The sequence below is a fragment of the Bos mutus genome, chromosome 14 (assembly GCF_027580195.1).
Source record: "Bos mutus isolate GX-2022 chromosome 14, NWIPB_WYAK_1.1, whole genome shotgun sequence".
Lineage (NCBI taxonomy): Eukaryota > Metazoa > Chordata > Mammalia > Artiodactyla > Bovidae > Bos > Bos mutus.
The window spans coordinates 70575812-70588450 of NC_091630.1; the positions used below are offsets into that span (position 1 = coordinate 70575812).

Here is a 12639-nt window from a genome sequence, read left to right on the forward strand (position 1 = left end):
GGTCCCCAGACTCCGAGGGAGCCCCTGAAGACCCACCTGAGCTTCAGCGGGTCTTTCCCCTCCCAGCCTTGGTTTTTCCACTTGTGCAATGGTGGGGGTGGGCCCTTCCCTCGCCTGAGAGCGCCTCCCTGCTAGAGTCCTCCCTAGGGTCTCCCCCAGCTGGCCGCTCTCCAGCAGGAGGTCCAGCCCCGCCCGGCCTACCCCCTGCCTTTCCCCCCACGCGCCCTCCCAGGCCCTCCCGACGTGGCCCAGGCAGAGCTTCTACCCAGAGAGCTCTCCCCACATCCCCTGCCTTGGGACTGCCACGTAACCTGGCCCTCGAGGGCCTGCCAAACAAGGCCCCCCACCCCTCGTCAGGCTGTCCCACCATCCCCCATGGACTGTGAGCCCCTCGGGACAGGCCTGGGGTTGCACCCAGGAGGCCCCACAACTTGGATGGTGGGTTGAAAAAAATACAGCAACTGCAGACTCACTGGTGTTGTTCAGTATGACCGGGGAGAGGAGTAAAAGACCCTGGGCAGAGCTGGGCCCCTGCCCGCCCGTCTGCGAGTCTCTGAATGGCACCACTTGAGGAGGGGCTCTGGGTGGGTTTGGCTTTTCACAGCTCTCCATTTTGTCCACAGGCCCCTGTGGATGCCCTCCACCCCACTTCTGCTACAACCCCTGGGTGGGAAGAGGGTCCCCTGAGCCCAGCTTGGGGGGGGGTGCCATCTCCCCTAAAAGGGAGGCCTTCCTGGTTCCCCACAGTGGGCAGTGGGCAGTGGGGCCTCCTGCACGTCCCCCTGCCCCACCCCAGTTCATCCTGCCCCTGGGAAGTCTGGTCTTAGTAAAAGCCTGGAGCTGGGTAGGCCCGGGCCCCAGAGGCTTCTGCAGCCAATGGTGACTGGATAAACCCCCAGGGGGAACTGAGACAGGTGAAGCCTGAAGTTGAGGGAGCACAGGCCTTACCAGCAGGGTGGAAGGCTCTAGACCCGGGCACACAAGAGGTGCCCCAATAACCAGCAGCAACAGTTGACTGCCAGGCTGGCCACAGCAAGCCAGGGGCGGGAGACAGGGCCTGAGACCTGGTGGGTGGGCCACCATCCCACCCGGGAAGGTGCGGCCAACCTGCCCCAGGGAGGGGCTGGCCCCCAGCTCTGCGAGAGCAGAGCTGCTCACGGAGCAGGGCAACATCTGTGCCCTCCAGCAGGCCCAGCCCCCAACACACTCTGACCTTTCACCCCAGGAACCCCGGGGTCACCCTCCACCCCTCCAGCTTCCCCTCCCCGCTCCGGGGTGAGGAGTCGGCGTGTCCCTCCACCCCAAGCCCAGTGGGCACCATCACCCCCTCCCTTCTCTGGGCTTCTAAGACTGAAGTCAGGACACTTAGTAGGGGGCAGGATGAGGAAGCCACCCCGCCGGACACATGGCCCAGAATAATTACCAAGTGACCCATCCTGTCCCGCACGGGGGCAATGCCAGTGACCCGGCCCCCAACACAGCAACAGGGCAACTGGGCAGAGCCCACTCGGGCCTCAGCCCCTGATGTGTTTGATCTGGGACGGCCCCACCCTGAGGCAGGGAGTGCAGGGACCCAGCGTGGACGCCAGGGGGCGGCCAAGCACAGCCGGCAGGAGGGGACGCGCCCCGCAGCATCCCTGGGTCCCGCCAGCCCCCAAGGCCGCCCACACCCCGTTCTCCAGGCACACACAGCCACAGGGTCTGGTTTTATTGCCTTCGAGTGTCCAGAACACCTGACTGCCCCAGACCCAATAATTTAAGGTGCCAAGAACAGGTCAGGGTGAGGGGCCACAGACAAGGGGCTGGGCCCAGTGGTTAAAAAATACACCAGCCCCCAAACAAACCGGCCAGGAAGGAGAGCTGCCCGGAGGCGGTGTGGGCAGGGCATTAACAGGACAGCCAGGGACATAAGGCAGGGAGATTGGGGGGGATTAAGCCTCAGAGGGACAGTGAGGGCTCAGGGCACAGAGAGACAGACACGCAGGCAAAGACAAAAGGAAGGCTGGACCAGACAGCGGTGCACGCACATGCACACGTGTGCATGCACACACACACACACCTGCTGGGTGGACAGAGGGAGGGAGCAGAGACAGAAGACACCCGCGAGGGGTGTGGGGGCAGGTGTGCCGGGGGGCTGGGAGCAAAGGGCAGAGGGCGGCCCGTGGCGGGAGCCTTGCTGAGCCCGCGCCGGGTGCCCAGGGCCTGAGCTACATGATGCAGCACTTGGTCTTGTGCGCGTGGGGGTCCTTGAACCGCAGTCTCTGCTTCGGCCGGTATTTTTCCAGGTAGGTGAGCTGTTTGCTGTTGATGGCTCCGCGCCGCTTCCTGGGCAGACGGGACCGGGGTGGGGGTCAGGTAGGACCCAGGCTCGGCCGCCCACCCTGCCCCAGAGCTGCAGGCCCCAGAGGCGAGAGGGGCTGGAGTGGGTCCCCGTGACCCACAGAGCCCCCCCACCTCTGGGCCTTTGCCCGGGCTGTTCCTTCCGCCAGAATCACTGTCACTGCAGCCACCGCTGCTGACCTTCAGGTCACCTGGCTATCGCTCCTCCAGGCTGACCGCCTCACCTCCCCAACCCCAAGGTCCGCACCCTCCAAGGCCCGCGTGTTTACCTGGGTACCACCACCCACCCCCCGAAAGCAGAGCCTGTGGGGATTGGAGCCTGGCATGCCGGCTGGCTGGGAGGGAGAGGAGAGGAGACAGGAGGTGGTCCTCAGGTGCCTGGGTGTGGGGGTACCTAGCACTGCCCACCAGGCACTTCCAGAGGTCCCCACCGCCCGAGACCTTGGACATGGCTGTGGACTGGCACTGGTCAATGATGCGTGGGCCGGGGAGGAGCAAGCCTGTGCTGCTCTGAGTCACCAGGTTGGGCCCAGCCCCCAGTCACAGGCCTGGAACTAGGGAACCGCAGGCTCAGGTGAGTGGGGCAGAGGTGACGGTGAAGGCCTGGCCCTTACCCTGGGGCCGCCTCAGATCTGTGCCAAGGCACAGAGCTGCACACAGGCTCACGGAGAGAAACCGTGTGCCTGGTGTGTGTGCACACGTGCCAGGGTCCCGAGGAGGCCAGAGCTCCTGCGGGCGCACGCAGGGCTGGCCGCCTGACTGGTAAACAAGCCTGCCTCTGGGAGAAAGAGATGGCTGTGCCCTGGGAACTGTCGTCGGGGGAGCAGCACAAGAAGACACCCAGGCACGGACGGTGCACGAGTCTCACACATACACACTCACAGTGGGTGGGCTGGGGGCGGGCTCAGGTCTTCTGTGCCCACCCCACTGTCCCTGCTGCCACCCCGGGACCCTGCTCCACCAGGGCTCCTTTCCTGGGGGCAGCAGCAGACAGGAGCCCCCTCCCCCCAAGGAGAGGAGGTTGGGAGACCTCCATGGGGGCTGAGAATGGGGCGCAGAGGGCCCAGGGGCCAGGGCTTCAGAAGGGCAGTCCTGAAAGATCCTGGGGTGTCACCTGTCCCGGGGGGGTTGGGGCAGCTGGGGCAGGTGGCACGGGGGGGCTCCTTTCACTGCTGGGCTGGGTTGGATGGCTTCTGGGGGTTCCTCCTCTCCCAAGAGCTGAGGGGAGTGACACCCCACGTCAGGAGTGCTGGAGGCTTAAAGAGGTGTCTGCCCCAGCTCCCTGTGTCAAAGATGGGTTTGGACCGGCCTGTTACTCAGCACCGCAGGGCCAGTGCGGACTGATGCACCCCAGGCTGAAGGAGCCATGGGCCCCAGAGAGGGGACCAGCCAGGCACTGCATGTAGCCTCTCCTCACTCTCTGCTCCCAGTCTGGGGAGCAGACCACACACAGGGACCCGTCCTCAGTCGGGGCTAGGCAGCCTGAGGGGTACGCTGGTACCACAGGAGGCTGCCCTGAACTGGGGAAGGCCTCAGAGGATGGCACGGGGCCAGGGGTCAGGAGTGCCCTGAACTCACCCAGCCTGAGCCGTTCTGGGCCCACAGACCCAAGAGGCCTGGTCCATGAACGTGGCTGACACAGGCCTGTCTATGTCCCCAGCCCCCAGCACAGCGGCACAGAGCAGGCCGGCCCAAGGCTGGAGACAGCGCACTTCCCACGGAGCACATTCACGCGGGGCAGAGGGGCTGCCCCAGAATCAGCACTGCTTGGCACCAGGGGTGCATCCATGTGTCCACCGAGGCCAGGCACCCAGGCATCTGATCCTGTTCCCAGACTCCAGATTCAGCACCCCTGGAGGGGCCCTGGAGGACAAGGGTCTGCCTGGCAACTGTGTGTCTAACCCAAAGCCCTTCCTGCCGCAGGGGAGGCGTGGGAAAGCGCTGACCCCTGTGCTCCGGGCTACTTTACAGCGTTCACCTGGAGTCCTTCAGGCACCCCGCTCTAGATGGGAGGACCCCGGGTCATTCAGCGGGGAAGGGGCAGGCCTGTCCATCCCAAGGCTCCGGCGCCTCTCACCACCTTCGTCACCGTCACCTGGCTCAGGGGCCTCCCCACAGGGCAGGTACCACGTGGCCCATCCCACGGGGCCTGCTGCCTGGACGCCGGTCCCCACTACCAGGGACCAAGGAAACCGCCCAAGGGTCCCTCCCCACAGCCTCGGGAGAGCCTCCCCAGGGACCCGCCAGGTGCACCCAGCCCACCCCCCGGGAGGCGCCCGCTGCCTGGCGACAAGGACCAGACGCCCAGCGCGGTGAGACAGCGCCAACGCTCTAGAGATGCAGCCTGCGCACAGACACTGCGGGGCAGCCGGGCGCACAGCAAGGCCACACACACCTGCCTCCCCGCCCGGGCCCAGCCACCCCCCACGCTGCCGCACGCAGCCCTCACCACAACCGTGATGCCGTCCTTCTCCAGCGGGGCCTTGTCGTAGGTCACCTCACACACGCGCACCACGGTGGTGGCCCCGTACTTCTTCAGGTCCTGGCAGGGAGGGAGGAGGGAGAGGCGGCTGGGTGGGGGACCCCATGGCCCTCAACGGGACATAAAGGTGGGGCCCAGCGTGAATCGCCAGCGGCTCAGGGACCTGCAGGGGTGGGACAGCTCTTCCTGATGCTTCTGGGGCGAGTGTCCCTGGGCTCACCCCGTGGCAGGCAGAGTGACCCACCCACCCGCATCACCACTGAGGCGACACAGCTGTGAGCCCAACTTCCAGCACGATCTCCCTCCTCTCGGATGCTTGGGACCCCAGAGCACACCAGCAACTTCCAGACCAAGCTCCCGGGTCCCCAGGCAGGGCAAGGACACCAGAGCCCACACGTGAGCCCCCATGTGGTCCTGCTCTGAGCAGCCCTCCCAGCCCAGGCTGCAGGGACAGGTCCACCCAGGGGCAGAGCCAGACCCCGCACGGGGGCCTTCAAGGTCTCAGGGGAGGGGCACCTCGGGGCGGGGAGGGTGGGCACCTGCCCAGAGGGCGCCCAGGAGGGAGCCAAGCCCCATACACCAGTGGGGAAGCCCCAAGCTACCCGGGGAAAGGTCAAGGCAGTTCACAGCCAGCGCAGGGATATTTATACGCCGGGGTGGGGGCGTTCTGCTACATGGGGTCCACGTGCACCCACCCCCACCTGCTCCCGGCAGCTATTTTAGGAGCAGTGAGGAATCAGTCACTGGACCTTGCTCATCATGCGACAGGGACACTGGACACAGAGAGGAGAGCACAGAGCTATTCTGAGAATGCAGGGAGCAGGGGGCGGGGCAGGGGCAGGGGCAGGGGTGGGGCAGGGGCGGGGCAGGAGCAGTGCAGGGGGCGGAGCAGGGCTCTGAGCCAAAGGGGCACCAAAGATTCCTCTGGGCCTGCAGCCGAGGGTGCTGCCCCCCAGACCAGGCTGGGTCCAGACCTCATGACAGAATGAGTGCTGACACCTGTCCCACTCTGAGCCCTGACCCCGGTCACACACTGAGCCCTGACCCTAGTCCCACTCTGACCCTGAGCCTGGTCCCACTCTGAGCCCTGAGCCTGGTCCCACTCTGACCCTGACCCTGGTCCCACACTGGGCCCTGACCCTGGTCCCACACTGACCCCTGACCCTGGTCGCACACTGGGCCCTGACCCTGGTCCCACACTGACCCCTGACCCTGGTCCCACACTGACCCCTGACCCTGGTCCCACACTGGGCCCTGACCCTGGTCCCACATTGACCTCTGACCCTGGTCACACTCTGAGCCCTGACCCTGGTCCCACACTGGGCCCTGACCCTGGTCCCACTCTGGGCCCTGTCACACCCTGAGCCCTGACACTGGTCACACTCTGAGCCCTGACCCTGGTCACACTCTGGGCCCTGTCACACCCTGAGCCCTGACACTGGTCCCACTCTGAACCCTGACCCTGGTCACACACTAAGCCCTGACCCTGGTCACACTCTGAGATTCTGAGCCTGGTCCCACTCTGAGCCCTAAGCCTGGCCACACTCTGAGCCCTGAGCCTGGTCACACTGAGCCCTGACCCTGCTCACACTGAGCCCTGACCCTGCTCACACTCTGACTCCTGACACTGGTCACACTCTGAGCCCTGACCCCAATCATGGGCCATGAAGGGGGACAGCCCTCCTCCACAGGGTCCCCTGTGGACTCAATGTCTAGAGTCCAGGTCTCCCGACGGCAGGATGCCCACTGCCTCCCTCCATAGTCTAGCGTCTACACAGCTGCTGAAGTCCTCCTGTGTCCGGGCCCCTGTTCAACCATAAGGAGCACTCAGAGGGGCTTATATCTTGTTGCAGAGGGAATAGCTGGAGGTCTGAGGTCACAAAAGGCGCAGCACACAGTCACAGGCTCTGTAAACAGCAAGGAGCACTGCAGAGGCCAGTCTCCTCCAGGAGCCCCGCGGAGAACGGCAGGCTCTGCAAACATTTGGTTCCGTCTGCCGGGGCCACGAGCAGCAGACAGTTCAACAGCTGGCTCTCGGGGTACAGTGGTCACTCTCTCCTATGACTGGCTTGGACTGCTGCCCAGCCCTTCCTCACACAGATACCTGTGCTGAGAGCTCCCAGTCGGGTTCCAACCCAAGGAGTCCCTGGAGCCCATGGGCTTCCCGCAGCCTGGGCTGGCTGTGGAGCTGGCCTTCATGCCCTGTCCCCGCTCTGCTTTCTCCAGGCTGTTTAAGCAGCCGGTCCTCTCCTGGGGGGACCACCACCCCCCTCTCCTCCTGCTCAGCCTCTGTACAGAGGCCAGATAGCCATCAAAGGGCTCGGGACCGCACCAGACACAGGGACGTCTTGAGGAAGCGAGACCTGTCTCACCTCCTACCTCCGCACCTGTCTCTGCTCATGCGGCACGGGTCCCACTGCCCACCCCACTGACCCCCATAGCCCTCAGACCCCAGCCCCACACACACCCTCGTGTGCCTCTCCCAGGGGGCCTGTCATCCCAAGCTCTCCTCTCACTCGCAGGCCCCCAGCCTGGCCATGAGGCGTGCCGGATGCTCACCTCGATGAAGCTGCTGAGGGTGGCGTTGGTGGGGTTGTGCGTGATGAGGAAGCGCATGTTCTTGTAGCTGACCTCCACAGGGGCCGGCCGGTTCATCCGCGCCATGGCTGCTGTCCGCAGATGGGGCTGGGGATGTGAACGCAATAAGGGCCCACCACCCCCCAGAACCCGAGGGGCACGAGATCCCTGTGCTTGTCCAAGAGAAAGAAAATGCTTAAAAAAAAAAAAAAAAAAAACCTGCCCCCCAGACCCCGCACAAATATTGTGCAAATACTTGGGTGGGGGGAGGATGCTGCCCGGATCACGGGTGGATGATTAAAAAAAGAAAACCCAACACTTTACAACACAGAAAGAACAAAAGAGCCCCCAGAAGTAAAACGGGCCGAGTCCAAGCTCCTGCCTCTCAGGGCTGGAGGATTACTAGGGGGCAAAAGCAGAAATAACCACCACCAAAAACCTCAGCAAAAAAAACTTTAAAAAGCCCAAAGTGAATCCAGCTGCCGAAGCCGTGGCCAGCGTTGCGCCTGTTGCCGGGGACACCCCCCTCGGCATCGGTGGACGGCTAGAGGGCCACTCTGCTCCAAGGCCCCAGACGCCAAGGATTTAAAGGCAGAACGAACTTGAAACTGAACCAACGGGGCCGCCGTGGGGTGGGGATGGCAGGCAGCGGCCGCAGGCGGACAGCGGGCGGCAGTGACACGGGGCCTCCGTCACGTTACCCCATTGGGGTACGGCAAGTCCTGGAACGGGACGGGGGGCTCAGGCCGCAGAGCCAGCCCCGGGCCAGGTGGCGGGGGCCATGAGCGGGCGAGGGCAATGGTGAGGCCGGAGGCGCGGGGGCCTCAGCAGCGGGCACGGTGCGGATGCTGGGCGCGGCAGTACTCAGGGCTGCCCCCCGAGGGCCTCTCCATAAATCCCAGGCTGGTCAGCGGCAGGCAGCGTCTGGGGAGGGGGGAGAAGGCAATGAAAAGGGGTCCCGGCCCGTGCCCCTCCCTCACCGAGCCTCGGTTTCCCCCTCAGGGAAACCACGAGTGTGCTGAACCCCGACACACAATTTCAAGGCATTTGTGATGACAGAGCCACCCCTCGAAGCCTGGGCCCCTCCACAACGCCCCGCCCCCGCCATCAGACGGTCAGCCCCCTCCTCTGTGGAATTCTGGCCTCTGCGGAGTCTCTGAGCCCAGATCACTCTGGAGCACCCCCGGTCCTCGGGGGAAGGGGCTCCGGCACAGAGGCCACGGTGACAGAGCACAGTGGGGGGTGGGGGCGGCGTGGCAGCACCCCCCACAGACACGAGCCACCTCACACGTCTCTCAAGGGCTCCCCCATGGAAACCGGAGGCTCTGGTCAGCCTCTGCCCCGGGCCACTGTCCACCACTCACCCACAGGGCTGACCACACGATGGAAGCAAACAAGCCACTGCCCCCCAGGAGCTCAAAGAAGCAGGGACAGCCCACAGGAGCCCGCAGGCCGGGGCCGGCCGCCAGGTGCTTGCCAAGGTGGTGACCACACAGGTGCCGGGACTGGGGTCTCACCATGACAGGGCCTCAAGGAGGGGCATGGCCGGGCCCCAGAGATGGCCGCCAAGCACCTCCAGGCCTGTCTCTCCCTCTCTAGGCCCCAAAAGCCCAGGGCCAGGGGCCCCAACAGGAGCAATGAGCCCCACTCCCACCCCCACGCACAGGCTGGGAGACCTTGAGCACGTCACTAGCCTCGGTTTCCCCATCTGCAAACTGAGGGGCCAGAGAAGATGCCCCCAATGCCCCTCTGGCACAACTCAGTGGTCAGCAGACCCCTCCAGCCACTGGGCTCAGCCTGGCCCCGCTGTCAGAATCCACACCTGCTTACCGGGCAGGTCCTTCATCCACCCAGCCAACACCTCTTACCTCTGCCCCGCCCAGCACCCCCTTCCCCAGCTGCCCACCAGGCCGGCTGGGCCCCTGGAGCCTCAGCCAGGGTGCAGACCGGGCCTGCAGCTGGGACCCAGACACAGTGGGGTGGGGGCAGCGGACGGTTCCACAGATGCTCCAGGCTCACACTCTGCCCCGCCCGGTTCAGGAAGGTTACGTGGGGGTCCCCAGGGAGGAGGTCAAAGGCAGGAAGAAGGGACCGAGCACCATCCCAGAGCGCGCTTCCACTCCGAGTGCAGGCGAGGAAAGAGCCAGCCGCCAGGCGCCCTGAACAGCACGTGAGAACCTGGCCTCCTGGGGCTGCGGGAGGTCCCCGGGCATGCCTGTTTACAGATGGAAGGGAGGGAAGGGGCCCTGGGAAGCCATAGGACGACAGGCCTCTCCCGAGGGCCCAACCCGCCACCTCCCAACCTTCTGGACACCTGGGGAGACCCTGTGGGCAAGGGCAAACGGCCTGGCTCTCCTGCCAGCGTCCCTGGAGAGCCACCCCACAGTCCTACCCATGTGAAACCTGTCACCTGCAGGCAGGGGCCCAGGGTCAGGCTGGCTGGGGGCAGGGGTCAGGGCCCTAGATGGAATGGGGTCAGGGTCTGGGCTGAGGCTGGACCAAGATCACGGCCCAGCTGGGCTGGGGTCTTGCCAGACACCCGACTTGTCTCCTCAACGTCTAGGGCCCCACCCCCAGGTGAGAGGGAAACAGTGAAAGCCCCCTTGCTGCCCCCAGGCTGTCCCACCAGGCTCAACCAGGCCTGCGGCCTCCCCCTGTGGCAGAGCCCCTCTTCCTAACCACACCACCCCCACTGTGAGGTCACCGAGCAGGCCCCCAGGCAGGGCTGAGCCAAGTCCACCAGCCGGTACCCCTCACACCCACCCTCACCTCCACCCCGGGACACAGGAGCCCTCCTGGAAGCACGAGGCCCCTCCCTCTGCCTTCCCACCACCAGCCCCACATGGCTGTCCTGGGGCCCCAGCTGCCCAGCAGGAGGCTCTGAGCTCTCTGCTATGTCCCTGACAGTCCTCCTTTCCAGACCCATTAGGAGAGGGCCCCGCCTGGCCCCTGTTCGCAGACAAGTAAACAGGCCAGGGCGGGCTGGGGGACCTTCCAGGGCCCTGAGCAGGCCAGGCCCGGGAAGAGCTCCCCATGGGAGTTCCCAGCCTCAAGTTCCAGCGGCACAGCTGACCGAGGAGCTGGAGTTTGACTCCAGAGGGCTTCCAGAGTGCCAGCCTCCGTGGACCCGGGACCCTGTCTGACATGGGGGAAGGCTGCAGGGCCAGGGTTCATTGGGGTCCCAGGAGAGCTAAGCGGGGGGTGTGTGGGAGCACCGTGCGCAGGATCGGGCTGGGAGGGCGCGGGTGGGGCGGTGGGCGGCGACCCCCTGTCCCGCAGCACGCACCGTAGGGTGGGTGCGGGAGGGGCTCGTTCTGAGGGCACGGCTTCCTCCCCGGGGCGGGGCTGGGGTCCTCCCGGCACGCCCCCCGCCCTCGCGCCCCGGCTCACCGGCGGGCAAGCGTCCTGCCGCTGCCTCCATTCGCGTGGGGCCGGGCAGGGCCGGGGCGCGGCGGCCGAGACTCAGTGCGCGGGGCGCGCCGGCCTCCCCGCGGACGCCCGGCGGCCGGGCTGCGGGGGGGCTATTTATAGCGCCCGGGCATCACGTGGGCGTCGTGGCCGTGACCAGCGGGCGACCCTGCTGGTAGTGACTCCCACACCTGCCGCCTAAATATAACCACAGGCCAGCCCGCACGCCGGGGCAAACAAAGAGGGCCGGGCCGGGAGAGGAAGCGCCGGCGGAGGAAGGGGAAACGCAAGGGCGGGGGCGCTGCCCGCGCACCCCGCCTTCCTCCCGCCGTGCCCTGAACCCTCCAGCGGCTCCCCCAGCAGGGAGCCGGCGCTGCCCCAGGTCAGGAGGAGCTCAGCTGGAGCCGGGGCCCTGGCGGGGACCTCGGTGCAGGTCCGGATGGCGAGCTACGGAAAGGAGGGTGCCTCGTGGCCCGGGTGGGCTCCAGAAGCTGACGCCCACAGGATGAAGGATGGTGACCGACACCTGGTCTGGCCCTGCTCAGAGCCCTGCCCAGCTCTCCAGCCTCAAACCCCAGGACCTCTCTACTTCCTGAGCACCTACTGTTCGACCGACCCTGCTGTCCCTCACTGAACCCTCGACACACCCCTGGGGGTGCTGCCATCACTCCCTCCCCCCCAACCCCCCAGTATGCAGGTGGGGAAACTGAGGCAGGGGGACACTCGAGGAGGCAGTCATCACCTAGGGAGGGTCTCCACCTCCCGCTCATCCTCCAGTGCTCAGTGCACATGTCCCCTCCCCAGGAGGCGCTCTGTGATGGGAAACCCCCCCCTGGGCCCAGGCCTGAACCCCCAGCAGGGTGCTGGCTTCACCTCCCGGAAGCACCAGCTCAGGAGTACACGCGCTCCCCAGACTGTGAGCCCCGAGAGCGCGCAGCCGGGCACCACAGGCAACCATGTACCTGCCCCGGCCAGCCCAGGGGCCCACAGAAGGGGGTGGAGCAGGGTGGGTAGAGCCCCCAGCACACAGGGTCCCCAGAGGCCCTGCCTCGCTGGGAACCCGGCTCTGAGCCCAGCTCCCAGCCAGCCAGCCTGGCCCCTGCAATCATCGGTCAGTGCCGCAGGGGCGGGGTGGGAGGAACTGGCCGGGGGCCCAGCCCAGAGCAGGGCCGGGTCCCAGGCTCTCCCCACACACATACCCAGAGTGTCAGCCAGGCCCGGGAACCCGCGCTCCCCCACCCCTGCCAGGCGAGCAGGCAGAGGCGAGGAGAGGACAGCCGTGTCCAGGGCAGAAAGGCCGACCAGAGCCCCGCCCCAGCCAAGCCAGGTCCCTGCCACCAGCTCAGGAGCCCCAGGGCAAGGGCTCCTCCACCCAGAACCAAGGTGGGCTTGGCCCAGGACACCCATCCAGTGCTCTTAGGGCCCAGCTTCCAGCAGCCTCTTCCTAAAGGCCAGCTCTGGGCACTCAGGGCCCCACCAGTCTCGCACCTGGATGACTTCCTGAGAGCTTGTCCCCTCAGACACCGTGCTGGATGCTGCATGCCATGAGCAAAGCCCATCAGCCACACTCTATTAATAAAATAGCAGCTCAGAGGGGTCGAGGGACTTAACCTGAGTCACACCGCCGACAAGCAGAAGAACCAAAGTTGGGCTGAGTTTTGCTGACCCCCGGAGACCCTGACCCTCTGGAGAGAGGACCCCTGGGCAAGCTGCTCTCATGCCACGCCACACTGCATCCCCATCCATACAAGCTGAGAGGCCCCATCAGCTTTGTGGACCTACACCCAGGACCCAGAGCCCACCAGACTGCTGAGCCCGCAAACCAGCACCCC

The 12639-nt window shown here is 65.8% G+C and overlaps 1 protein-coding gene across 1 annotated transcript; it reads right to left on the reverse strand.

Annotated features, from left to right (window-relative positions):
• Positions 1-1693: 1693 nt before the first annotated feature.
• On the reverse strand, positions 1694-10996 carry PTP4A3 (protein tyrosine phosphatase 4A3). The gene is made up of 7 exons (XM_070382809.1): positions 10790-10996; positions 7382-8323; positions 4518-4882; positions 3758-3860; positions 2749-2850; positions 2565-2675; positions 1694-2339 (listed from the first exon to the last, which is right to left on the reverse strand). The coding sequence occupies exons 2-7, from the start codon at positions 7484-7486 to the stop codon at positions 2208-2210; spliced, it is 918 nt and encodes a 305-aa protein (XP_070238910.1). The 5' UTR covers positions 7487-8323; positions 10790-10996; the 3' UTR covers positions 1694-2207.
• Positions 10997-12639: the final 1643 nt, after the last annotated feature.